We start from the raw sequence: 26,721 nt of genomic DNA on the forward strand, positions 1-26,721 counted from the left end.
GGATTAATATTGGATCAAACGTATGTACTGAATAATAATATAAACTGAGAAACAGAGAATAAATGTACATGAAAGCTACAAATGATTTATAAAGTACGCATTAAGCAACAAATTAAGTATCACAAAATAATATTGTATAAATCAAGTAACAAAAATGATTTATATTGTGCACATTGAATAATAATTCAAGGTAACAGAAAAAATACAGTACACGACTGCAAGAAATAATTGATAATGTACCTGTTAATAGTAAACTGAGTAACAGGATACAATTGATATTGTATATTCTAAGTAAGGGACTGTATTAAATCAGTGTGTATTATCTGTCACATTTGTAGTATGTTTATTAAAGTCTATTGTATTGTGAGATTATTGAGAAGTGTGTTCTGTTAACCGTAATGTATTTTATATTTGAATGATATATTAGTGAGTGTTACATCAGAATGAAGCTTTGCAATATTAACAAAGTGCCACATATTCAGTAAAATATCATAAAAGGCTTTGGAAGAGTAAATAATGACAAATTGCATTGAATTCATTACAAAGGCTCAGATAATGGTTATCATTAAAAGAATGAAGGTGGATGTTTGAAGAATGCTTTTCACAAAGAAAATGCTATTAGTAGGGATTGATTTACCATAAGCAACTATTGAATGGGATATGTACATGAAAAAGAAGCATCTAAAAGGATAATGGAAAGCACAGGGAAATGAAATTCAAGTGAAAAGCTGCAGATGAGGTATTTGTATTGGTTAGATGGGATTTTTGCATTATATGTATCATATTTCTTACATGTTAATACTACTATGTGCACAGCTGGCTGACTGTGCCTGTGAATTCTCAAGGAGCAGACTTGATCACTCAGTTGAAGTAAATCCATTGAACCTGAAGCTGCATGAAGCATTGTTTCTGTGAGGTCCATACAGTGATGCCTTTGAGTAGATCCACCATCTGGAGTTGTTCTATAAGATGTGCATCTTCTGCGTTGAACTCCAGGATCACTGTCTCTTCAGTGCCCTACAGTGCCTTTGATACCAGGCTGAAAATCAATTGTACTATTCACTGTTCTATTCCATCTCTGAAATTTAGCCCTTTCTTCACCTACAGGATCTTACTGTGATTAGGAATTTGCATCATTATTCCAGCTTGAACTAAACTGATTGAATTTAAGAGAAAAGGGACTTTACTTTGAATGTTCTTTTAACTCTACAAACTGCTCCAGGATGAATTGTCACTCATTACTCCTGGTAGCAAGAGGAAATATAGAAAGTAACAGAAGGAAATATGTTACTCATGCTAAATATTCCTTTCTTGATTTCTTTTTGCCCGACTCTACTTCTCTATACTCATCCCTCCCCTTTTCTATCATGATTTGGAGATGCTGGTGTTGGACTGGGGTGTACAAAGTTAAAAATCACACAACACCAAGTTGTAGTCCAACAGGTTTAATTGGAAGCACACTAGCTATCGGAGCGACGCTCCTTCATCAGGTGGTAGTCAGACAATCACCTGATGAAGGAGCATCGCTCCGAAAGCTCGTGTGCTTCCAATTAAACCTGTTGGACTATAACCTGCTGTTGTGATTTTTAACTTTTCCAACACATTCTGTTGACTTCTGCATTGCTTCATCCATCTCTACAACTCTCCATCTGTTTATGTGTCTTTACCTCTCAAAATTCACTTCCTCCAGCATTGACTAGTTATTTCTGTTATCACTCAAACATTTTAGTGCTTGTTTATTAAGCTTTACTGATAGCATGATGTAACCTCAATTATTTGAGATTGGGAGAGGGATGAAATCAAATATATTATTAAAATGCCAGCAAATGGCAATGACCATAATATTTTTCCACCCACTCCTTAAAAGATTATTGGCAAACACAGGAAACCAGATCAATGATATGTCACACGCCACGCAAAGAATAGCATTTGTTTTGTGTATTCTAGATAGCCAGAGGTATTCCAAGTAATGAAGAACTCAATAGCTCAGCTCAGTGAGTTAGGTCAGGTAAATAATGTGTGTTTTGCTCGCTATTATCAGCTGCTTTGTTTGTTACATGCAATTTCTTTTGGATGTCAAGTTCATGAGTGATTCAAGACCTGAAAATCTACCCTAAACACTACTTATTCAGCAGAATAATGACTACTTACTGTACAACAGTGCAGATGCTGTTTATTCAGCTATTCTTTGCATAATGGTGGAGATTTGCTGTTATTTTGCAGAGCACCGTGTAAATGGGCTTAGGAGTGTTAGATGGAGTTTAATTTGGATGGAAGAGAGGTGTTACATTTTAGAAAAACAACAAGGGCAGGGGCACTGGGTCGTGTTGTAAAACAGAGAGAATTAGGGGTTCAGGTTCTTAATTCTTTGAAATTTGCATCATAGGTAGACAGGGTGGTTAAGAAGATGTTTAGCTTGCTTGCCTTCATTGTTCAGACCTTTGAGTATTAACTTTGGGACATCATCTTGAAATCTTACAATGACATTGGTGAGGCCTCTTTTGGAATACTGCATTCAGTTCTGGTCACCCTGCTATAGGAAGGATATTATTAAACTGGAGAGGGGTCATAAAAGATTTACCAGGATGTTTTTGGGAATGGAGGGTTTGAGTTACAAAAATAGGCTGGATAGACTGGGACTTTTTTCACTGGAGCCTAGGAGGTTGAGGGGTGACCTTATAGAGCTTTATAAAATCCTGAGGAACATAGCTAAGATGTATAGCAAGGGTCTTCTCCCTAAAGTGGGGAAGCTCAAAACTAGGGACATGTGAGAGGAGAAAGATTTAAAAAGGACATGAGGGGAAAACTACCAGAAGAAATGGTGGCTGCGGGTACAGTTACAATATTTAAAAGTCATTTGGAAAAGTACACGAATAGGAAAAGTTTGGAGGAATATTGCCCAAATTAAAGCAGGTGGGACTAATTTAGTTTGGGAATATGGTTGGTGTAGACTTGTTAGACTAAAGGTATTTTTTCCTTGCTGTGTCACTGTATGGCAAGGATTATTTTGTGATTATGCAGAGTTGTTAACCATTCAGTGGGGTAAGGGTTACAGGGGGTTGTTTGGAATTGTCAGTACTTTTCTGCTTACAGCTGCATTCTATTTATACCTTTATAGCACAGGATTCCTTGGTTGGCTGATGCATTTTGTAATTTTGTTTGTAGGATTGGGGGTGGGAGGATTAAAATTCAGTAACTGTGTAACAGCCTGAAACCAATGTTGTCAGTGGGGTGACCTGTTCGAGTCTGATAGGACTCGGCAGTTCTGATAAGCATTCAGTGTCAATTTTAGACAGATTTAATTAACATTCCTTCCTGGACCAGCACTGTACTATAGAAAAAAATATCTGAACAGAAAAATAGAAGTGGTTGTTAAACATGTGACTAAAGTGATGCTGAGTTTTTTTTCTTTTTGGGTGCGATTTTCTTTATTGTATATCAGTACTGGAAAAAAATGTTTGGCACATCAAATGCAGGCGTTGTTAGCAACACACTACAAAACAACAGTCATGCATCAATTTATTTCTTTTTAAAATTTCTTGCAAGGTTTCATTATCAGTTTAAACATGCCTCGCGCCCTCCTGAAAGATCCACTGAGAGTCAGGCCAGGTTGGGAGAGGAAAGGCTGGCCTTACATAATCATTCAGCTCAGAGAGGGAAGAACTTACTGTGGTTCACACTAACAGGATAAACGAGACAGTCACAATCACTTCTAGAACTGAGCAGATTTTACAGACACAATTTTCAATTCAAAGAACACTTCAGCCACCAGGGTCACATTATACGGGCAATAATACACTGAGAAAGAACTTCATTTGACACTTTTTTTTGGAATAGCTGAGATGGACATCCTAAAACCCACTGACAAGAGGTCTCCTGGTTTGGATTGCACACACGGCCACAGACAGAAACACCAACCAGAGGAAACGTTCATGACTCCACTCTGCAATGTTAGGCCGGGTCTCACTCTGCAGTAACGAAGGTGTGGGGGGAGTGGGGGTTGGGTTATCTCTGTGCTTTGTAGTCGAGCGAGAGAAAAGCCACTGGCTTGAGGCAGTTAATGAACTATAGAACAGCTTTTGGCAATCAAGGCAGCAAATCATTTTGCAAAGCATCTTCATACAGAGTTACTATCTAGGGAAGCACCTGCGATGGGAACTGGTCAGCAGCTGCTGTGTGCACTTTGTGTCTCGCTGTGTAATGAAGTGATGGATGGAAAACCGCATTCCCAACACGCTTTGAGAGAGATTTGCAAAGCAAACATCACGGAACAGTTAACAGCCTCTGAACATGCTGCACGACCCGGAACAAGGGTCTCTTACTGTGATAAGGAGATGTGACCCTCACCCCCCTCCCCTCTCCTTTCCTCCCCATTCCTCCCCCAGGCACTGTTTAACATGTAATCTCAGGTTTGACAAACTCCGTGTTAATAAAGGAGAACCCCTCGAATTCTGCCTGGTCAATATTCATGATGACCTCTTGGTCAGGTGGAGTTAAGACTGGCGGATGACGGGTGAAAAATCGGTCGAAGTTCTCGGCGTTGCGCCCGCACTGTGGGAGGAGAAAGAAAAAGGGTGATGGGGATGGAGTGCCACGGATTTATAAATGGGTTAGTTCGTAAAACAAACCAATTCCGGAGGGTGAGTAATGCAATGGATACAGATGTAACCGCTTTCTAACCAGCACCATTCTCTCACTATCCGTTAATCCGGTCACGTTCCTTTACCTGTTTCCCTGCTTCATCTTAACAGAAGATCAGGCCATTCAGCCCTTTGAGAGCGCTGCACAACACCAAGATACTGTCCAGCCCCTAGAGCTGTTTGTCCACTCATATCCCAATTCCCCGGAAGGACTGACTGCCTCTCTCATTGTTGCTGAGCCTGTCCAATGCCCTTGGCCCTCAGAACCCTGGCCTAGTGACCATTCTCCATGGTAGAGGATAGGGCAGACAATATTCCCATTCTAACCTCAAGGTCCATATCTGGAACTTACTGCTCAGCTGTTCTGATGATTTCCAATGTTCTGTAACATTAACACTCTTTCTAGTCCAAAATTCTGTCTGACCTGAGGCTTTCCAGCACTTTATGTTTTTATTTCAGTGCTTGAAGACTTGTTGGATAAAGTGGGTGATGGGGAAATTAAACATCCTCCCCCCTCCCATGAACTGGGCTGGAGTGGCTCTTCTGGGACACTGACTGAGTGGTCTATGTTCTCATGGTAAGATTTATGTGAAACAGAACAGAATTATAGATTCTACCCAGATGGGAGGGCTTTGAGACTTGCACAAATTTTTTGGAGGTAGGTTTACTGAAAACTCACACTGGATCGGCAATGGGATTGACTGACGACTTCATTGGAAAACAGAATAGGTGGAAAATGGAATAACAAAAGACCATGCTCATGTAGATGGGAGTGAAGGTGGCAGAAAGGTCAGATGATCGAGTCTGCAGTTGTAACCAATAAATGTTCAAACGTGTATGAAACAATGCATACACACAAATTAAAATATAAAAAAAACTGTTTCCCTCATTCCAACATACATGTTCCTCAAGCACATTCTTCATACGTGTTCCTCACCCAAATGTGCTCTTCATTTCAATCACTCTTACACTTAACCCATCCCCCAAAAGAATGGAATAGCAAGGAAGATCTGTTAGACTTGTGTGAATTAATGGCTCAGTCTCAACCAGAGAATTGAATCCAGTTCTAAGCACCACACTTTAGGAAGGATGCAAAGACATTACAGAGTTGCAGAAATGATTCACATGAATGGTTTAATAATGAGGAACTTCAGTTAATTGATCAAATTGGAGTGGTTGGGACAGTTGTTTTTCAGGAAGAGAAGGCAGCACGCAGAACGCAGATTTGAAGGAGGTATTCAAAATCATGAAGGATCTGGACCAAGTAGAAAGGAAGAAATTGTTCCAATTGGTTGAATGATTGAGAAGTACAGAATACAGATCTAAAGCAATTATCCACAGAGGCAATGGCAACATGAGGAAACGTTCTAGCATGTACCAAGTGGTTAGGATCGCAAAGGCACTGCCTGAAACTGTGGTGGAAGCATGTTCATAAGATATGGAGTCGGATTATTATCTGAAACAATAAAGTTTCAGGGTTATGGTGAGAAGATATAGGAATCCATCTGGGTGAATTGCTCTTGTAGCATAGACCCAGTGGGCTGAATGGCCTCCTTCTGTGCTGTTACCATTAATTCATTCTATGCCTTTACTCCCATATATTTCTAATTTCATTTGCTTTGTTCCCTCTTTATATTCCATATGTATTTTTAATTGTTTAAATTGCTCTATCTCTTCTCAGCCCAGCTACTCTTGTCTGTCTGTCTCTCTCTCTGGTTTCCCTCATCCAACTCTCTGCTATTTCCCACAATCTCCACTTCGCTTTGTTTGTCTTCAAACCTGTCATTTTTAATTCTGTCTTTTATCTTCCAATCATATAACCAAAGCAAAAAGAGGGATCTCTCTCTCTCTCTCACACACACACTCACCCTCACACACATATACTCTCACACACACAAACATATTCACTCTCACAGACACACACACACACACTGAAGAAACAGGCATAAGTGGTAAAGATACTGATACAGCTTTAAACTTTTCAAGTGTGAGTCGACGATTTCACTCCTGCCAGCACATATTAAGAAGCAGCTGGTGATGGGTGTTGTTCTTTACTGGCAGGGCCTATTTAGAAATTTACTCCTTAAGACACACACAAAGGTTACTGACTCTTTAGATTCTCCTGACGCTCTCATGAATTAAAGGTTAATATTCCAGGACAGCGCTGGGAGAAATCGAAAAGACAATATTTTACATTTGAATATTAGGTACAAAACTATTGGGGATGGAGAAAATTGACTGTGAATGATAGGGTAGTTGGTGATGAGAGGTCACATAATAAAATCTCCATGTATATATCCATAAAGTCGGTAACCCTAACACATGCACATATATTCAACACAGTCAGGAAGCCTATCACAAGGAGATCAAAATTCAGTGACAGCTGCTCTAAATGTAAAGTTCCGAGTGCTGGCTGATATTACTCATTGTTGCTGGAGCATTTTCAATGAGGGCAATGAGAGTTAATATGAAACTGCAGATTATGTCTCATTGTGAATCTTTGATAATCATTGGGTTGAACATCCTAAAAGCATATTGGAATGTTACGCAGATTTCACCCCATTTAGTGATTCGATTCTACTTTATAATCAGATTTCCTCCAGAACATTCTGGAACTCTCCAGTTCTTGCACTCCCCAAAAATCATAAATGATTTTTCAACCTATTTTGTAAATTAATTTCTGTAAGACAATCGTACTGTTTTGTGAAGGACTGAAATATAAAACCCCATCCTCAGAGGAGTCGTCTGTGATCACAACTTGCAGACTCAGGTTTCTGCTAACCTTGAAAGCTGTAATGTCGAAACTGAGGAGACTTAAGGAAATGACAAACCACAACAATAAAGTATGAAATTGCATAAAATAACAAATACTAGTGAGTCAGACTTTGCTCCTGTGCTCACTCTCATCAAGCATTTTAAAAGTGCTGGTTAAATCTATGGGTTGACTTACACAGCAATTCCACACAGGCCAGCATCAGGAAGTGGAATTATCAGAGCATGGTTATCAGATGCATTCCTGTTAGGGACTCTGTGTAAGATTACAGGGGAATCTACTCTGGGTGTATGTATGTATGCAGCAAATTGTTAGTGGGAATGGCAAAATAAGATAGTGTGGCCTGACACATCCAGAAATGCTGTTCCACAATTGTTTCTGGTTTCACTACTCTTAAAAGCAAGGACTCAACTGTTTAACATGTGCAGCATCATAATGTGTGGGGAAGGTCAGCTCAATGCAACTTACTGCCTTTGGTTTGAACGGAGGCTGAATCTCCATGCGTTCCAACTTTTCCCAATCAATCCATCGGAAAAATGCATGTTCCTTGATGTCTCGCTCGCCCTCAGGCCCACATCCCAGGCGTTTGGCTGGATGCTTCGTTAAAAGCTACAATCATACAATACATCACAAAATAAACACAGGTGAAGTCAACCATTCCAATAGCTCCTCCAAACAAAATAAGAAAAGTTTACATTCTCAAACAAGCCACCTAACCATAATGAATTAAAGGATTTCACTTCTACTATTCCATTTGAAAACCATTTCCATTATTGTTCATTTTCTGCATGGAAAAAGTGAAATGATGTCCAAATTGTCCTTGCACCTTTAAAATAATGCACCCTGTGGTAGCACATGATCATTCTTCATCACTGACCTTTTGACTAAGGCATTAAATCAAAGCCCCATTTGCCCTCTCAGGTGGATGTAAAAGGACTGACAGGAATATTTAAAAGAAAAGCTATAGCATTCTCTTTAGAGTCCGGATCAAAATGTATCACTGAAGCAAAATCACTAAAGACAAATGACCTGGTGGTGATTAAGCTCTGCAATGCAGAAGGATCTGCAAGAATCACAAGAGGTTAGTATGCAAGTACAGCAAGTAATTTATAAAACTTAAAAAAGCTACCATTTATCGTGGGGAGGGAGAATTGAATACTCAAGTAGGGAAAAGTGAGGACTGCAGATGCTGGAAACCAGAGTCCAGATTAGAATGGTGCTGGAAAAGCACAGCAGGTCAGGCAGCATCCGAGGAGCAGGAAAATTGACGTTTTGGGCAAAAGCCCTTCATCAGGAACCTACTCAAGTAGGGAGATCATTCTTCAGTTATTCAGGGTGAGTCTGTATCTGGTGTACTACATACAATGTTGATCTCCTTATTTGAAGCAGGATGTAAATGCATTGGAAGCAGTTCAGAGAAGGTTTATGACAAAAGATTGGACAGAGTAGATTTGTTTCCACTAGCCTTTACGAGGGGCAACTCACTGCAACATATAAGACCCTGCCCTGAAGAGACTAGATGTTTCCTCTAATGAGAGAATCAGGACTTGGGGGGTCACTGTTTAAAAATGAGGGTAGCCCATCTAAAACAGCACTAAGACAGAATGTATTCTTTAAGGGACATGAGTCTTTGGAATTCTTTTCCTGAAAATGTGGTGGATGAAGAGTCCTTGAATATTTTTAAATCAGTCGCCTAAGTTCTTGTTAAGTGGTTGGTTTGAAAGGCCAGTGATACGAAGAATTATAGTTTTGAGTTTATAATCTGATCAGCCACAATTTTATTAAATGGCAGAGCAGGCTTGAATGTCTGGATGACCTACTCCTGCTCTCTTTGTTTGTATTCATTATCATATTGCTCCATTTGGGAGCTTGCTGTACGTAAATTGGTTGTCACATTTCTTGCATTACCACGGTAACTACTTAATGTATTGAATTGGTTTAAAAGGGCTTTGGGACGTCAAAGAAAGTGGAATAGTCTAGTTAGTCTTTTGAACCTATTCTGCCATTTGATGACACCATGACTAATCTGTGACTTAATCTCAACACCAACCATATTCCCCTATATTCTGCAATACCATTGGCTAACAAAAATCTATTGATTACAGTTTTAAAACGAATAGATAATCTGACATCAAATTCCATTCGCAGAAAGAGTTCCAAATTAGATTAGATTAAGTGTGGAAACAGGCCCTTCGGCCCAACAAGTCCACACCGACCCTCTGATGAGCCACCCATCCAGACCCATTCCCCTACATTACCCCTTAATCTAACACTACAGGCAATTTAGCATGGCCAGTTCACCTAACCTGCACATCTTTGGACTGTGGGAGGAAACCAGAGTACCCGGAGGAAACCCACGCAGCCAATGTACAAACTCCACACAGACAGTTGCCTGAGGCAGGAATTGAACCTGGGTCTCTGGCACTGTGAGGCAGCAATGCTAACCACTGTACCACCGTGCTGCCCTATTACTTGTTTAGCTGCAAATATTTGCAGCTAAACAAGGAATGTTTCCTGATTTTTCTCTGGGAAGATTTGGTTATCATTTTCTGATATTTCTCAACATTTTAGACTCCAATCAGTGGAATTATTTTGCCCCAATATACTCTATCTGTTCCTCTAAACATCTTGGAATCTTGGATCCAATTACTCCTAATCTTCTAAATTACAAGGAATATTATTTTGTTTACTTTCTCTTTGTAGTTTAAACCTTGTTGTTTCGTTTTAATGCTAGTAAATCTACATTGAAATTTCAACAAGGCCAATGTATCCTCTTTTTAATATGTATATTTATTGAAAAATGTTTCACTCTTTTATAACTTATTTGGTTTGTTTTTTGTAAAAGTACAAAAGTACAGAAAAGTAGAAATAATATCGTACTATTATATTACAGTAACATTGACAATAAACTGCCTACTATTTTTCAACATACAGTCTCATAATTACCTAACTTAACTCAAATTAGCATAAACTTTAATTAAATAAAATAACATTAAATTAACTTACAATCCAGTAAGATTAAATTACACTGCATTGTATTATATTACTTTGCTCCACCCGCTGCACCTCCATCAAGATTGCCGTTCATGGGAGCATCAGTTATTATATCTGTATTTACTAGGCCTTCCCCCTCCTGCATCCCCAGGCCATCATATAAGGCCCTTGTGGCTATATAAAGGCCCTAATCAACACTGTCAAGGGATCCATTTCTGTGTAATTTAGAAAGGGCCACCATGTCTTATAAAATTGCTCCGTTCTGTAGTGCACCATACTGGACAGGTAATCTTGAGGGATGTGCTCCATCACAAGTCTGTGCCACCCTACAGGACCTGGAGACTTTTCTGATATCCAATTCATTAGGATGTTCCTCCTTGCACAGTGTGTAAGAATATTGAATAGCCTGTTCCTGTGCACACCCAAAGAGGGAAGGTTCGGTAGTACCAAAAGGAGGGACATCGGATCCTCCCCGAATTCCAGGCCCAGGATCCTCTCCAGCTCATTCACAATGGCCCCCCAGTATCCACAGATCTTGTAGCAGGACCAAAAGCAATGTCTAAATATGCCAGTACTGTTTTGACATTTGGGACATTTCAGGGACCATCCTTTCTTAAACTTTGCTCTGTAGCACCACATGCACCCTTTGGAGGATCTTTAATGGCACTGCTTGTGCCTTATTGCATATTGACATTTTCTTTACATTCCCCCATATATCCTCACGTTTTTGATGAGATTTCTTCCCCTAACTTCTGACTCCAAATCTCATGGAGTCTCTTCATATTCCCCAAGGCATTCCCTCTCTGCAGATGATATATGGTATTAACTGAGAGAGCGCCCTCACCCCGGAGCACTTTTTGTTCTATATCTGACGTGTCGGGCTGGGCCAAGAGCATGGTCTTCTTCTGTATGTAATGCTTAACCTCAAAATATCAGAAAAGGTCCCTATTAGGGATTCCGTATTTCTGACCTAATTGGCTGAAAGACATCAAGACTGCCGAGGTGTACCTGGTAGCCCTCTTGGCATTCTGTCTACCCCAGAGCCCATGAGACAATTGAAGTCTCCTCCTATAATTGTACGGCGCATCTCAAGAGCATCAACTAAAACTTTGAGGGGATGCGCCAGAGGACAGTAAACATTCAGAATACCAAACTCTTCTCCTTGTGTCAGGCCTTGAGAATGATGAACCGTCCATATCAATCCTTGATTCACCTGTCACCTGAAACGGGAGGTTCTTTCGTGCCAGTATGGCCACTTCTCTGCTTTTGGAGTCGTATCCCCCACAGCTGTAACTCTAGATGTTCCCTATCAGTCAAATATGTCTCTTGCAACAGCGCAACGTCAACCCTTTCTTTGCTAAGATTTGAGAGCACCTTTTTCCTTTTAATTGGGGAATGGCTCACTGGTATATTCCAGGTGCACCACCTCAACAGATCGCCAGCCTTGACCGTACACTACAGCCTGCGGTCCCCCGAGAGGAAGAAGCCCACTCAATGTGCAATGAGTGGAGAAAAAAAAGACTTTAAAGACTATTCCTACAAACACTACCAAAACTTAAAAAAAACTCTACTCCTAACTTAAACAAATAAACACAAAAAACTCAAATCTCCAGAGATCTCCCTTCCTTGTCCATAGAAGGCATTCACTCCCAGCATAACACTCCTAGTACATTCCAGTTAAGGCCACGCCTCAAACCCAAGCAATGGAAAAAAAACATATTATTTACACTCCTACAAATTAATAAAGGATGCCCTCCCCTCCATATCCACATCTCAACCCCACGTATCTTTACACCAAAAGAGTAACCACTCCTCACCCACCAAAACAGAACAATAGAATAACTAATAACTACCAAACAGATATAATATGAAACATAACAGATTTTACACCACAGCAATACCAAGCCTATAAGGCCCTAAACTACAAAAGGGAAAAGAACAAAGAGAAGGAAGATAAAAAAAATTCATATTATGCCATTATCCGCATGTTTCTTTTCCTCTTTCCCCCTCGGCCAAAGTCTATCATTTCAGCGAGTTCAAAAATTCTTTTACTTTTTCCGTTGAGTCAAAATTGTAGACAGTTCTCCCATAATTTAAATGCAGCACCACCGGGTACCTCAGAGAATATTGAAACTTTAAATCTATTATTTTTTTCTTTACATCAAAGGTCTTCCTTTTCTTAATTATGGCCCCAGAAAAAAGTCATGAAAAAACATTATCCTCGAACCTTTATAAACCAAAGCCTGTGGATCCCCTCCCAGTCTTCTGGTTGTTTCTATTAGGACAAGGCAGGGGTGCTGGGCTGGCCTAGGCCTGCACATTGCGATCCGGTGGGCCCACTCCACACTCATCCTGCCCGACTCAATTTCCAACCCCAGCAACTCTGGCAGCCACCTCCCAAGAACTTCAGCAAGGTTTTCACCTTCTTCACACTTTGGTAAGCCCACGATCCATAGATTTATTTCTCCGACCTAGGTTTTCAAGGTCATCTATTTGTTCCAGAGGGGCCCGAACGTGGCCATCCAAGATTTGGACCTGCCCCTCGAAGCTCTCCGTTGTGGCCACTGAGGCCGCGGTCCTTTGGCCCACCACTTCCACGCGCCGATCCAAAGTCCGGACCTCCTGCTCATGCTTTGTTAGCATGGCAGTAATCGACTCCAGCACTCCCTCGCTTTTTCCACAGAGTTTTTCAAACTCCATGAGTAGATGCTGCTGCTCCACTGAACTTAAGGGTGTCACCACTGGAGTCAAGGCAACGGCTGTGGGTGTGCCTGACATAATAGGTTTGTGTGCTGCCTGCTGTGCTCCCTTTCCCTTGGATGTCTTCATTTCAACTCCAGATCCTCCAAATCTTAATTAAAAAGGGCTCTAGGTATTCTACCTACTTTACATTACAAACTTTCCTCAGGGGTGACTAATGGGGCAGGGGGTGGAGGGGTGGTAGGAGCCAACCTTGCCTTTGGAATGGCACAGGAACCTACACAGCAAACTGTTCAGACTGCCGCCATCTTGAATCCCCATCCAATGTATCCGTTCTAAGATAGATGCACAGACCTGCTCACAACCAGGCATTTGTACAGATGGAAGCATGAAATACTGGCACTTATATCTAGCAGAATATATTAGCTTTTATCATCTATACAATTCGTGACATATTGTTAATGTACCAATCTGTCTTTGAATATCAGTTTCCAACTTCGCAACATTTCAAAACTGTCTGGTCTGACTGTTTTAAACCAAAGTGGATGACCTTCCATTGCTACATTGAAATCCATTGCCAAGGTTTTCTTCTCTCATTTAATCTATCAATATCTCTGTAATGTTATTCTTCTGTCTAAACTGCTTTTAACATTATTAATCTTTGAAATTCTTTTCCACAGATAGCAGTGAAGGCTGGATCAATGAATATATTCAAGGCTGAATTAGGCCAAGTCTGGCAGAACAAGAGAGTTAAGGGATATGGCAGACCGACAAGATGGTGGTGTTAAGATCACTTATGACCTTATAAATGGTGCAGCAGACTTTATGGCCTATTCCTGTCCTTATTTCTTATGAGGTTGTAATACCTCCTGTGATAAATTTGTATATGTGACATTCTAACCCATTATCAAAGTCATTAATGTGGACAGTGAATTGTAGAAGTTCCAATATAGATTCTTGCAGGACACTACAAATCACAGCTTGCAATTAGTAGTTACTGCTTATTTACCCTCATCCCTGTCTTCTTCTGCTCAAAAACCTCCTAATTAAGTCAATAATTTGTACTCCAGTCTATAATACTCAAAATTGACTAACAGGCTTTTCTGCGGGAATTTAACAGATAAAATACCATCCACAGACAATTCCCTAGTTTCTACTTTACTCACTTTTACAAACAATTTAAGCAGATTTGCTAAATGTGACTTGCCTTTACAAATGCATGATGTCTCTTTCAGATAAACTGAAAATATCTGAGGTGTACAGTCACCACATTCTTAATTATAAACTCTAGAAATTTCTAGACTACAGACATTATGCTAACTGGTCTACATTTTCTTGATTCCCCCAATCAGGTTTTTAAAAGACCAGAGTGACATGCACAATTTTCCAATCTAAACCAATTTTATCTGGATTGGAAGAGCTTTGGAATATTATTACTGGGCATCAACAATGTTTTTCAACTACTTTTAAAACCCGCATATGGAAGCCATCTGATCCTGGGGAATTTATTGTTCTTTAGGGCTATTAATTCCTCTATCGTTATGCTTTCCTTCATTTCAATGATAGTTTCCATTGGACGTGTGGAATGCAGACAGTATTCTTTACTGTAAATATTGACAGAAACTAATTATTCAGCATTTACTCCATTTCCTTATTTTTATTGACAATGGTGTCATCAGCATTCAAGGGTCCCACATTGCTTCTGGCCACCTTTTCTTTTCTCATGTAGTTGTAAAAAGGTTTTACATTGCCTTTGACATGCCTTGTAAATACATTCTAATAAAGGCAGTTCCTGGGTTTCAAACAGGTTCTGTTCTCGAGTCTGTTTGATTTGTATGCAATTTGGAATACAATGCAGGACAACATAACATAGGCATTTGTTAATACAGGAAAGGTTTGCACGTCAGATCTTTAAATTAGATCTCTGTGTGGGATCATGTTTGTCAGTATGAATGTTCATACATCGGTGACCTCCTGACTACTTCCTTTCTATTGCTTTAACCTTGGCATGCTTTCTTTTCCATTTGTTTGGATCTGTTTTTGCATCTTTGTTTGCTTTTTCTTTTATTATTGTATCGTCTCTTTAATTGTCTAGGGCTGTCATTTTTGACAGGTTGGATTCTTGCCCCTTAGGCATATGCCAAGTTCGATCAACACAAATTATTTTTTTGAACACCTCTACTGATCTTTTGTCGTTTTACCCGTTAACTGATGTTCTGAGTTGACTGTGGACACTCTCTCATCCCATTATAGAAATCTATAATCTTAGTTACTGTTCCTCTCTTTTAAGCACTATTATGATTTCTAGTTGATAAATATTCATGTACAGTTAGGCTATTAAATAAATCTGGCTCATTACTAATTACCATGTTTAATACTGCATGCATCCTTATTTGTTCTGGACATGTTGTAGAAAACTCACAAACACAGTTGAGAAATTCACCACCTTTCTGACACCCACTTATCCCAATTTAATGAAAAATCAAATCTGCCACCAAAACTATTCTACTTTTCCCATAAGCTTGTCTGATATCAGCAGTTATACAATCTATCATTTCACAGCTGCCTAGTAGGTCTATCTATAATTCTTGCTACAATCTTAAATCCTTTTCTATTTTTTAATCTTCCTACAAAATCTCCCCTGCCAGCTTACCTGGTCATTTTCTCCTCTATCCTTAAACAGAAGCGGCACAGTGGCTCAGTGGTTAGCACTGTTGCCTCACAGCACCGGGGACTCAGTTCTCGGGTAACTGTCTGTGTGGAGTTTGCACATTCTCCCTGTGACAGCATGAATTTCCTCTGGGTGTTCTGGCTTCTTCCCACAGTCCAAAGATGTGCAGGTTAAGTGGGCTGGCCATGCTAAATTGTCCATAGCTTCCAGGGATCTGTAGGCTAGGTGGATTAGACATAGGAAATGCAGGGTTACAAGGACAGTGATGGGGGTGAGCCTGAGTAAACTGCTCCTTGAAGGATATATGTGGACTTGATGGGCTGAATGGCCTGCTTCCACGCTGTAGGGATTCTAAGAGATTTCGTCTTTATTCATTAAGACTATCATCTTCCTCTACAAAGTTCCTATGGACCTTAAAGTAGCTACATATAGGTTGCAGTCCTGATGATCTAGTATCTGTGCCTTCATAATGGCTGCCAAGTCATACCCTTGAAGTTGCATTGGCGTGTACAATTCATTCAATTTATTTCTTATATTCTGCAATAATGTGAAGAGCAATTATTTGGACTACAACGCTAACCTGCCCTTTAGATTTAATATTTTACTCATTAGTTTCTTAATCCTCTCTCCTTGTTTAATTACTTCACAGCTTTTAATTTTCCCTCTACCTGTAGTACCTAAAGGGTGACATTATAGAAGTTTATGAAATCATGAGGGGCATGGAGAGAGTGAACAGCCAAGGTCTTTCCCAGAGTAGGGGAGTTCAAAACTAGAGGGCATAGGTTTAAGGTAAGAGAGGCAAGATTTAAAAGGGAACTAAGGGGCAACCTTTTCACACAGAGGGGGTGTGTGTATGGAATGAGCTGATGGGGGAAGTGGTGGAGGCTGGTACAATTATAACATTTAAAAGGCATCTGGATGGTTACATGAAGAGGAAGGATTCAGAGGGATATGGGCTAAATGCTGGCAAATGGGACTAGATTAATTTAAGACATCTGGTCAGCATGGATGAGTTGAACCGAAGGGTCTGTTTCCATGCTGTCCATGACTCTAGTACAATTTCTGAATGTTACTCTACTCTTTTTACTTTAGTTGTTGTACCTCTACCAAATCCTGTTAAACCACATTTGTGTACTCAGTGAACAACTTTGGAACTCCACCAAACAACATCTTAATTAAAAAATCTTATTTAAAAAGGAAACTCTCTTGGGGCTCACCCCTTTCGGCCTCTGTAATATCCTCCAACCCTGCCACACTCTGAGATATCCATTCATCTAATTGTGTCCTCTTGAGTATCCCCATTTTTATTTATTCAATCACTGGTAGCCCAACGTTCCAGGATTCCTTCCTAAATATCTCAGCCTTCCTTGTTCTCGTTTCTCCTTAAGGATGCTCCTTAAATGTGCATTTTAAATTAAATATTTGGCCATATTTCCTCACGCGTCAGATGCTGTTTTGAAGTGTTTGTTATGTTTTAATATTTAAAAATGCTATGTTAATACAAGTTGTTGTTGTCGGCTCTGGTGATCAAGACTGAACATATTATTTGAATGCTATGTGACTAGAGCACAACCTTTCAACACATACTAAACAAAAAATAGACATTGCAACATATGCCAGTATTTGACTTCCTTTGTTCATTCCTATCCTGTGAGAATTTGATATATTAAGTGCAGAATGTATATTACAACTGGAAGCCTTTTTAACTTTGGGTATTAGGTTTACCCTATTGACATTAAACTCATGACATCTTTCCAATTTACAGAACATTTCATTTGTCTGGATTAAATGCCATTTGTTAACATACATGTTTTATCAAACACTTCTGCAAGTCTTTGGTTTTGCCTAAATTCAATGACTCATGAGTGAATCTGCCTGATTCATAGGGTTTGGGTCTAAGTCATTCAAATAGATTGGAAACATGAAAGGCTAGTTCCATGAGGCACTTAATTCTGTACACAAGCGTCACTTTCCTAACAATAGTCATGCTGCCCCCATTTCTTCACTTCAGCTGCGTTCGGTTCATTTTCCATTCAAATTGCTTTACAATAGCAGTGTTTGAAACTTACACATGATTCCAGGGAGCTGATATTGGTTTTTCTTTTGGTTTGGACCAATTAGGAGAGAGATTTATTAACATGAAGTAATTCCACAGCAGCCAGTATCTCTTCACCAAGTCACCCTCTGTTTACATGTGCATAACACTTGACACTGCTAACCCTAAAAGTGAACAGGGTGTCAGACACTCCTGTTTATACCGGTCAGCGGGGTCTCCCTGTTTGGACCGGACCAGCTCCATTCTGAGAACTCATATTCTATAAAGGACCTGGCTGACCTTGTTACAATCTTTACATCCCTCTCCCCCTGAGCCTGGGAATGTAGGCCTGTGCTTCTTCTTATAGCTTCTCGGGGCATTTTCAACTGGGTCCAGTTTCTCCGACTCAGCTTCTGATACAACGGCGTGTACAATACCGTAGCTGCTTGTGCCCTGAGCATCTTGAAAAGAGTTCACCCTCTTCTTCAGAAGGTAAAGGCATCAAGGCTGCAATATCTACGTGTTCATCTCAGACTCGGAGGTTTCTTCATTGCTGGATAAAGGGGGAGAATCCAAGGATTCCTAAAGCCTTTCTGGCTGTTCTAAAAGGGCTGGTATGTTTTGCTCCTGTCCTGGTTGTGGGTTTGCAGCTTTCATATGGTCCACATGCTTGTTGAGGACCGTTGCACCTTACCAAACTTTGCATATCATGGGTTCTGACCTTGTGTTGACCATGCTTCTTGCCCAGGAAGGGTCATTTCCATGGTTTCAGCACTAAACTTGTTCTCCTGAAGTAAACTGTCTCTCTCACTTAGCAGAGTCTTGTGTCCGGTGTTGGTGTTCCTGATGTCATTTCACTCTCTCGCCCCCTAGGTCAGGGAAGATTAGGTTTACCTGGGTGTGGAATCTTCTCCCCATCAGCAACTCTTTAGGAGCTATCCCTGTAGTTGCATGAGGGGCGGTCTGATAATCAAATAGGAACTAGGACAGTTTGGTCTCGAGTGAAGCTGTAGGCTGTTTCTTTAAGTTTGCCTTCAAAGTTTGGACTGCTGGTTCTACCAGATCATTGGACAATAGATGGCACTGAGCTGTCCTTATATGCCGAATGACATTTGACTTTAGGAAATACTCAAATTCCTTGCTGGGAAATGTGAGCTCATTGTCTATGACTAACTCAGGAGCCAGTGTATTGCAAAAGATAATTGCAGCTTTTCTATTGTTGTCCCAGTGTTTGATGAATGAACTCAGTGCATGTCCAGCCACGTTGAGGGAGTGTCCACAAAGACTAAGAATATTGAACCCATGAAAAGGCCAGCATAGTCAGCATGTAACTGAGTCCAGGATTTACCCAGCCATTCCCACAAACGGGGGGAGCTGCTGGCAATAATTTTTGTCCTTGTTGGCATTCTGGGCACTACCCCACCAATGTGGCTATGTCTGGATCCAATCCTGGCTACCAGACATAACCTTTCACCAGAGTCTTCATTTATAGGCACCCCTATATCAACCTGGGTGGAGTTCAGCTGTATCTGACAGCGACCTTTGTTTGGGACAATCATTCTTGCTTCCCATAATAAAATGCTGCCTTCTATGGTGATCTAGTTTTATCATATCACCAGAAAGGTTTCAGTTTTGGCTGTGACGGTCCTTTTGGTTCCACCATCACAACCAGCTGTTTTAATTTGGTCAGGATCAGGTCTTTTTGCGTCCACACTCTGATATTGTCAGCTGTGTTCAACAGGGTTTCCAGAAAGTTTAAAGCCAGACTGGATTCTTTCAGGGGCGGTACCACCAGTGGTGTATCTGTCAATGCATCTCAATTTGCTACTTGGCTCCTGGACTGTGTTTCAACTTGTAACTGTATGCACTTAGAATGAGACCCCACCACTGAACTCAACCAGAACCTATGAGTGCCATTGCCTTATCCTCTTTGAGAAGCCTTCTGTTACTACAGTGATCTGTTACTATTACAAATCTACATCCATAAAGGCATTGGTGGAACGTTCTTATACTAAAGATGACAGCTGAACCTTCCTTCTTCATCTGGGTATACTTGTACCAGCCAAAGTCCAGGAAGTGTATGCTATTGGGCCATCTGTGAGCCAACACTACCCCGATACCATAGGGGGAAAGTATTGCATGTCGGCACCACAACTCGCTTGGGATCATAGTGTGCCATCACCTTAGATGATGATAGCTGTTTCTACACTTCCCTAAAGGCTACGTCTTGGCTCTGAGACCATTTCCAAGGCTGACCCGTTTTCAATAGCAGACATTAAGGTGCCAGGATGGAGGCCAAGTTATGTTTGAATCTTCCATAATAATTGGGTGGCACGGTGGCACAATGGTTAGCACTGCTGCCTCACAGCGCCTGTAGACCTGGGTTCAATTCCCGACTCAGGCGACTGACTGTGTGGAGTTTGCACGTTCTCCCCGTGTCTGCGTGGGTTTCCTCCGGGTGCTCCGGTTTCCTCCCACAGTCACAAAGATGTGCGGGTCAGGTGAATTGGCCAAGCTAAATTGCCCGTAGTGTTAGGTTAGGGGTAGGGGTATGGGTGGGTTGCGCTTCGGCGGGTCGGTGTGGACGTGTTGGGCCGAAGGGCCTGTTTCCACACTGTAAATCTAATCTAAAAAAAATTCACCAGCCTAAGGAAAGACCTAAGCTCCAGTACACAGGTGAAAGGCAGAGCATCTTCAATTGCTCTCACTTTATCTTCTAACAGGCGTATCCCAGTCTTATCAATTCTGTAACCTAAATTAGTCATTCCTGGAACATATATTTTTCCTTTCATAGGCGTACACCTGCTTTGGAAAAATATCAAAGAACTACATCCAAGTTCTTTAAGTACTCTTTATTTGTCTTCCCTGTTATTAGTGTGTCATCCAGATAAATGGCAACCTGGGTAGACCATGTAAAATGTTCTCCATTGTCCACTGAAAAATGGCACAGGCTGACTCCCAAACAGCAGTCTCGTATATTGGGTAGTAATTGTAAGATACTTCTGGGAATCCTCATCCAACCACAATTACCATATGCCTGGCTCATGCCCAGATTTATGAAAGTTGGTCACCCTTGTCAGCTTTGCGAATAAATCCTCCATGCAAGGGATTGGGAATTTATCCAGCTGCAAAAAGCACTTCACTGTTTGTTTAAAATCCCCACCAAAGTGAACCAACCCGTCAGGCTTCACAATCGGTATGACCAGTGCTGCCCATTCCGCAGACTGAACAGGTTGATGATTCCTTCACTTTCCAGCCTTCTCATTTCTGCCTCTACTTTCACCTGTAAAGCAAATGGTACTGGGTGGGTCTTACAGAATCACAGAATTGCTTCCTGGTCACCACGCATCTTTGGTAGTCCCCAGACCTTCCAGATGTTTAACTCAGACTTCAATCAGGTAAGCATTTTCCAGTTAAAAAATGTTGAGCCAATCAAGGTGAATCTTTCTCAACCAATTTCACTCCATCAGGCTTGGGCCTAAGCCTTTTACTACAAATCAATGGGAACTGAACCAACTGCTTCTCATAAAAGACTGGAATCAAAGTTGTACCCTTACTCTGTAAACATTACCTGGTATAGGTTCTCAGTGTAGCTGAGGTCTTATACAAACTTAAGAGTTGGAGTCCAGAGCTAATTTTGTTAAAGACTGGTTCCACAATCACTGATACGCCTACACTAGTATCTCCATTAGAACTGACTGATCTTTCAGATGTTGATTTGGATTGGTTCTGATATTGATGTTACTAAGCCATTTAACTGTTCCAAACCAGATGTAGGTGAGCTTTCTAGGGTGTGCAGTCTCCTGGATACTGACCTATGAGTTCTCTTACTCAATTCAGGCCTAGTGGGACTCTTTTGCTCACCAGCAGCAACTCCAATGGCTTGCCGGCCCAATCCTGAAGAAAATGTTAACCATTTGGCCAAGGCTTAGCTTTGTTTTGGGGTTTTGCTGTGGGTTGACCTAGAGTCTCTTTGTTTAGGATATGTCCTGAGTGAAGCTCCGTGATTGTCTCCACTCAAGTGGTGTTCTCCAAGCTCAGTTGGACTGGCAAGGGTGTCCACTTCCATTGGGATGCCCTGTGACTCCCACGCTCCACTTGCCATGTTTTCCAATGACAAAGCCTGTTGTATTGCCTGTTTGAAGTTCAAACCAAAAGAGAAAATGCTGGAAAACCTCAGCAGGTCTGGCAGCATCTGTAAGGAGAGAAAAGAGCTGACTTTTTGAGTCTAACTGACCCTTTGTCAAAGCTGTTTGAAGTTCAGTTGGGCTTTAGCTAATAGGTGCTTTTGCATAGTTCCCTCATTAACCCCACATACCAAATGGTCTCTCAGCATCTCATTATGGGTTAAAGTCACATGCTTCTATCAGTCATCTTAACGGAGTCAAAATTCTCAACATTGATTTCCCAATCCTTGAATTGCTGAGTAAAAACCGATACTGCCTCAGAATTAGAGGGGGCTTGGGTTGCAATATTCCTTAACAAAATCCATCAATACTTCAAAGGTTTTAGTATCTGGCCCCCTAAGGAAAGTTAGGCTCTTAATAACTGAGAAAGCTGTGGTCCACAAGCTGTCAGCAGAATTATTTGTTACTTTTCATCTGTTCCAAAATAATTTGGAAAAAAATAACGTATCGTTTCCATATACTGTGCCAGCCTTCGACCGCAAGATCGAATGAGTTAAGCTTCCCAAATAACAGCACAATGCCAGAAATGCTTACCCCAAATTCAAAGACAAACGTTGTGAGCAAATGTTTTCAGGAGCGTGCTTTTCTCTCGTCACCACTGATATAACTCCATAGACGCTGAAACCCTGTCACCAAGCCACTCTGCATTCACATATGGAGTCCTTGACACTGATCCAGCTCCCTGGGAGCCAGCTCTCAGAGTGAACAGACCCTCTGACACTCCTGTTCATATCTGTCAGCCAGGGCTCCCTGACTGGACCCAATCAGGGAACTCATATTCTGTGAGGTCCACCTCTCTGACCTTGTTACAATCACGACATGCTCCACCCTCAAAAGAAGCCAATTCTACTGCAGGTAGACAGTCATGTTAAATATGGCTGCTTTTGGCAGTGAATATACTAAAATTAATCTGGGATCGCTTTGATGGAACAGTCACCTTTCTCATGCTAATGGAAAACTGAGAATTAGGCTTTGAGAAAGGTTTGTGCTGTAACTGATCATGTGACATTGCAGAGCTGGTTTAAGTCAGAATGAGACAAAGAAATAGCATGTGGAGCTAGAGCGACATCAAGAATGGAACTAATTGAACATTTCTTTCAAGGGTCAGCACAGACAAAATATTGTAAATGACCTCTGTCTGTACTGGAAGATTTAATGATATTCTGAGATGAAAAATATTTGTACATTTTCTTTTTCTGTTTGTTGCTGCTAAGACTAATGTTTATTGCTCATCCCTATTTTCCTTGAAGATGGTGGTTATTCATGATTAAAGCAAAGTTAGATGAAGTCCAAATACACAGATATCCTGCCTACTTACAATGTTTCTTGTTAATCTAACTCTCACGTTCAAAGCTGTTGTTTGTTAAAGACGACGTACGTTTTAATAGCTACATTCTGTGAATTGCTCCAACCTTTTGGATGATGAACACCTCCAGTGGTTGAGTAACTGAATGGAGTTATTTAGTTCACAGTGTATAGATAACCAAAACATAAGCCAAAAATGGAGGCCAAGAACACAGTGGAGTACTTTTCTTGCCTTGCTGTAATCATTACGAAGAGGAAACAGCTGACAGCTGAAAGGGCTAATCCTGGAGCTGAACACACCTTCATATATAAAAAAAATCAATGAATGAGCCCGTTGCATGAATGACTAAAACAGGCATCCTACACAGACACGTGCAGACAGTGTCAAATTTTTAAAACACTATTAGCCAGGCCAACTGATCTAACAACTAGAGATACAACAATGTTTTAAGACAACATTCATTTCTTATTGTTTCAGTTCCATATAATTAAACTAAAGAAATCTTTACCTGCCTGTTCCCTGTGGTTTAATTTTGTTACAATAATCAGCTTATTTAATTGTTGGTGATAAGCTCCTGATTTTGATACTGCGTTCAATAAAATCTTATTATTCATACTGAATGTTTAAAGATTTTCTCAGCCACCCTTATCAACATTCCTCCCACACTTCAACACTGATAATTCTGCAAACACTAACCTGGCCACGCAATTTACTAAGTGAGACTGCTGGCCTTGCATTTTACATTTTACTTTTGCTGCAGCTGATCTTAAAGCCATGTGAGAAGTCGTTGCATTATAGATAACAGATGCTGCAATAATCATCTCTTCATTGACAACATTTAGTTCTCTGGTTTGATTGACACTATGGGAAATAAAGCTGACAGGATTTAGTAGTGTTCCAATTTGCAGTGGTTTCTGGGCGATACTCCCTGAAGCTAAGTGCCAGAATTCAGTTCAGCCTAAGAGAGTAGCAAGCCACTTAGTACTCTGATTTGCCAGAAGATGAGTAGAAACAGATTGGATACAAATCCCTGGCAAATTCTCTCTCCAAGCTGGATACTCCCCGATGTCTTCCATGTGCATATCCCATGTGTGTGCCTTGTTATGCAGATTGGTAGCTAAACCATCTGGGATGTTTAAACCTCCAGATTTATTTCAGAAGATGCTTTTATCAGCTTTATATTGCTCAGCATTATAACCTACTATGTGATACCAGCAACTGGCTTTCTAGCCTATTTTATAACCTATGTTGGCTGCTTATCACATTGGGTGGAATTTTGTCCTTCCCTGGTGTGGTCTGACTAATGGCAACAAAGTCGGAAAATATAGAATCTCAACATTTGTTGTGACTTTCCCTGTAAGCATGAAACAGCAACTTCAGAATCTCATCACTGAGCAGTGATTACCTTATTTCCATCCTTTTTATTTATTAATAACACAAATCACCTTCTTTCGATGGCACTTCTAGTTCTCCACCCGTTCCGTTAGAAACTAGATGGGGCACAAATATCCAATATATAAACCAGAGCAGGTAGATGGGGGCTGCAGCTCACGGATTGTTTGTCTCCGCTATTAACCAACTGTTACTTCAATGTCCCTGCAGTTTCCACTGTCAGCATGCTCCTCGATCTTCTGTCCATGTAAGTTATCATTGGTAAGCCATCAGCCTTACCCCCTCATCATGCTGCCTCTCAGTCCAACTCACACATCACTTCAGCCCTTCAACACTTTTATTTCTGAGCTCAGGGTCACCTGGGACTTCCTGTTGATGCCAGCAACACAAATGCATCTCACACATCTGCACAGGATGCATCTTCTGGCTCTTTGCTTGCTTTTGAAGTGCTCAATCACTTTGCACTTAGTTACAGCCTGCCAGCTTCTGTATACTTCACACTGATTTCTTTGTACAAATTCACTGACTTACAGGCTGCCAGCCTGCACTGCTTTTTACATCACAGGGTCTTCAATGCTCAGTTACACTGCTTCAGTGCTAGATACAGAGACAGGCAGCTTGCCATATTGGGGAGCACCTAACAGTGAAGGGCATGGCCATGTCGTGGCCATGGCCACTCCTGAGGGTTTGGTCAATGATGGTTGGTGTGCAGTCCCTGGGTTTCTGGGAGGTGGGGAACTTCGGGGGATGGGCTTCATCAGGAGGGCCTGGTCACTGAGATAGAGGGCAACTCTAGATAGAAAGATTAGCCCTCTTGGAAAATAGGAAGGGACTGGAAGAGAGTGAGGCAAGTTCTCACAAGTCATGGTCACTTTGGCCTCTATATGGGAAGAGTGTAGGGCCATCAAGAGAATGGAAATTTCCAAACCATTGGCTCTGATGGTTAAGTTGGACACATTCATGATAATATAAAGGAGCTCAATGGAAATCAGTTGAAGCTGGTCTGTGATTGTGTGACAAAAGTCACTGTGGGCCTTGGAGACAGTATGCCAAAACACCAACTGCAAATACTCCCCATAATATTCTAAACTATACATTTATCAATTACATTGGTTTAATAACCCACCCACTGTATATTCCAACTTCATAGCACACAACATTATAATAATAAATATGGGTTAGGGAATTCCTCAGAGCTGCTGCTCCATTGCAGACAGGGGGTATGTGTATTCATGTCAAGCTGAGAGTTGAATCTGCATGGCTCTGGGTTGAAAATGTAGAATGGGAGGGATTTGAAAAAAAAACTTCTTGTTCCAAGTCCATCTCTGATATTTAGCACCTTGCTCAGCTCTAACATTACTTTTCTTCTACTGAACATACTCACTAGGGAGTTTGAATCAGGGATCAATTAACACTTACTCCTTTACAAATGGAGACAGCTTCTTTGGACATTGATTTTGGGTAAGTTACATTATGCTCCATGATAGATTGGAAAAGCTCATCTTCATCTTCACCATCAAAGGGAGGCTGGAGGAAGGAAGAAAAAGGAGAATAATTGGCATTAGTGATGTATGTGAAAGGCAAGGAATGGACAAACATAGTTCAGACATGTGCACACACAGACCTAGACACACAGATCCAGACACACACACAGACCCAGACACACACACCCAGGCATGAACACAGATCCAAACACGTACACAGATCCAGGCACACAGACCCAGTCACGCACACAGACCCAGTCACGCACACAGACCCAGTCACGCACACAGACCCAGGCATAAGCACAGACCCAGGCATAAGCACAGACCCAGGCGCACACACAGATCTAGAAATGAACACAGGCCCAGGCATACACACAGACCCAGGCACACATATCCAGAAATGAACACAGACCCAGGCATGAACACAGACCCACGCAGAAACACAGTTTCAGACATGTGCACAGACCCACACAGAAACACAGTTTCAGACATGTACACAGACCCAGGCATGTACACAGATCCAGGCATGTACACAGATC

General features: G+C 41.1%; 1 protein-coding gene across 1 annotated transcript in view; it reads right to left on the minus strand.

The window, feature by feature from the left end:
• Positions 1 to 4,358: 4,358 nt before the first annotated feature.
• The window catches only part of LOC132825460 (protein kinase C beta type), a 276,131-nt gene continuing 253,768 nt past the window's right edge, over positions 4,359 to 26,721 (minus strand). The window contains exons 15-17 of the mRNA XM_060840757.1: positions 26,118 to 26,225; positions 7,882 to 8,022; positions 4,359 to 4,551 (exon numbers count right to left, since the gene is read on the minus strand). Of these exons, the coding sequence (XP_060696740.1) occupies positions 4,393 to 4,551; positions 7,882 to 8,022; positions 26,118 to 26,225 (408 nt within the window). The 3' untranslated portion in view covers positions 4,359 to 4,392. The remainder of the gene's footprint in view (positions 4,552 to 7,881; positions 8,023 to 26,117; positions 26,226 to 26,721) is intronic.

The sequence above is a fragment of the Hemiscyllium ocellatum genome, chromosome 20 (assembly GCF_020745735.1).
Source record: "Hemiscyllium ocellatum isolate sHemOce1 chromosome 20, sHemOce1.pat.X.cur, whole genome shotgun sequence".
Classification (NCBI taxonomy): Eukaryota; Metazoa; Chordata; class Chondrichthyes; order Orectolobiformes; family Hemiscylliidae; genus Hemiscyllium; species Hemiscyllium ocellatum.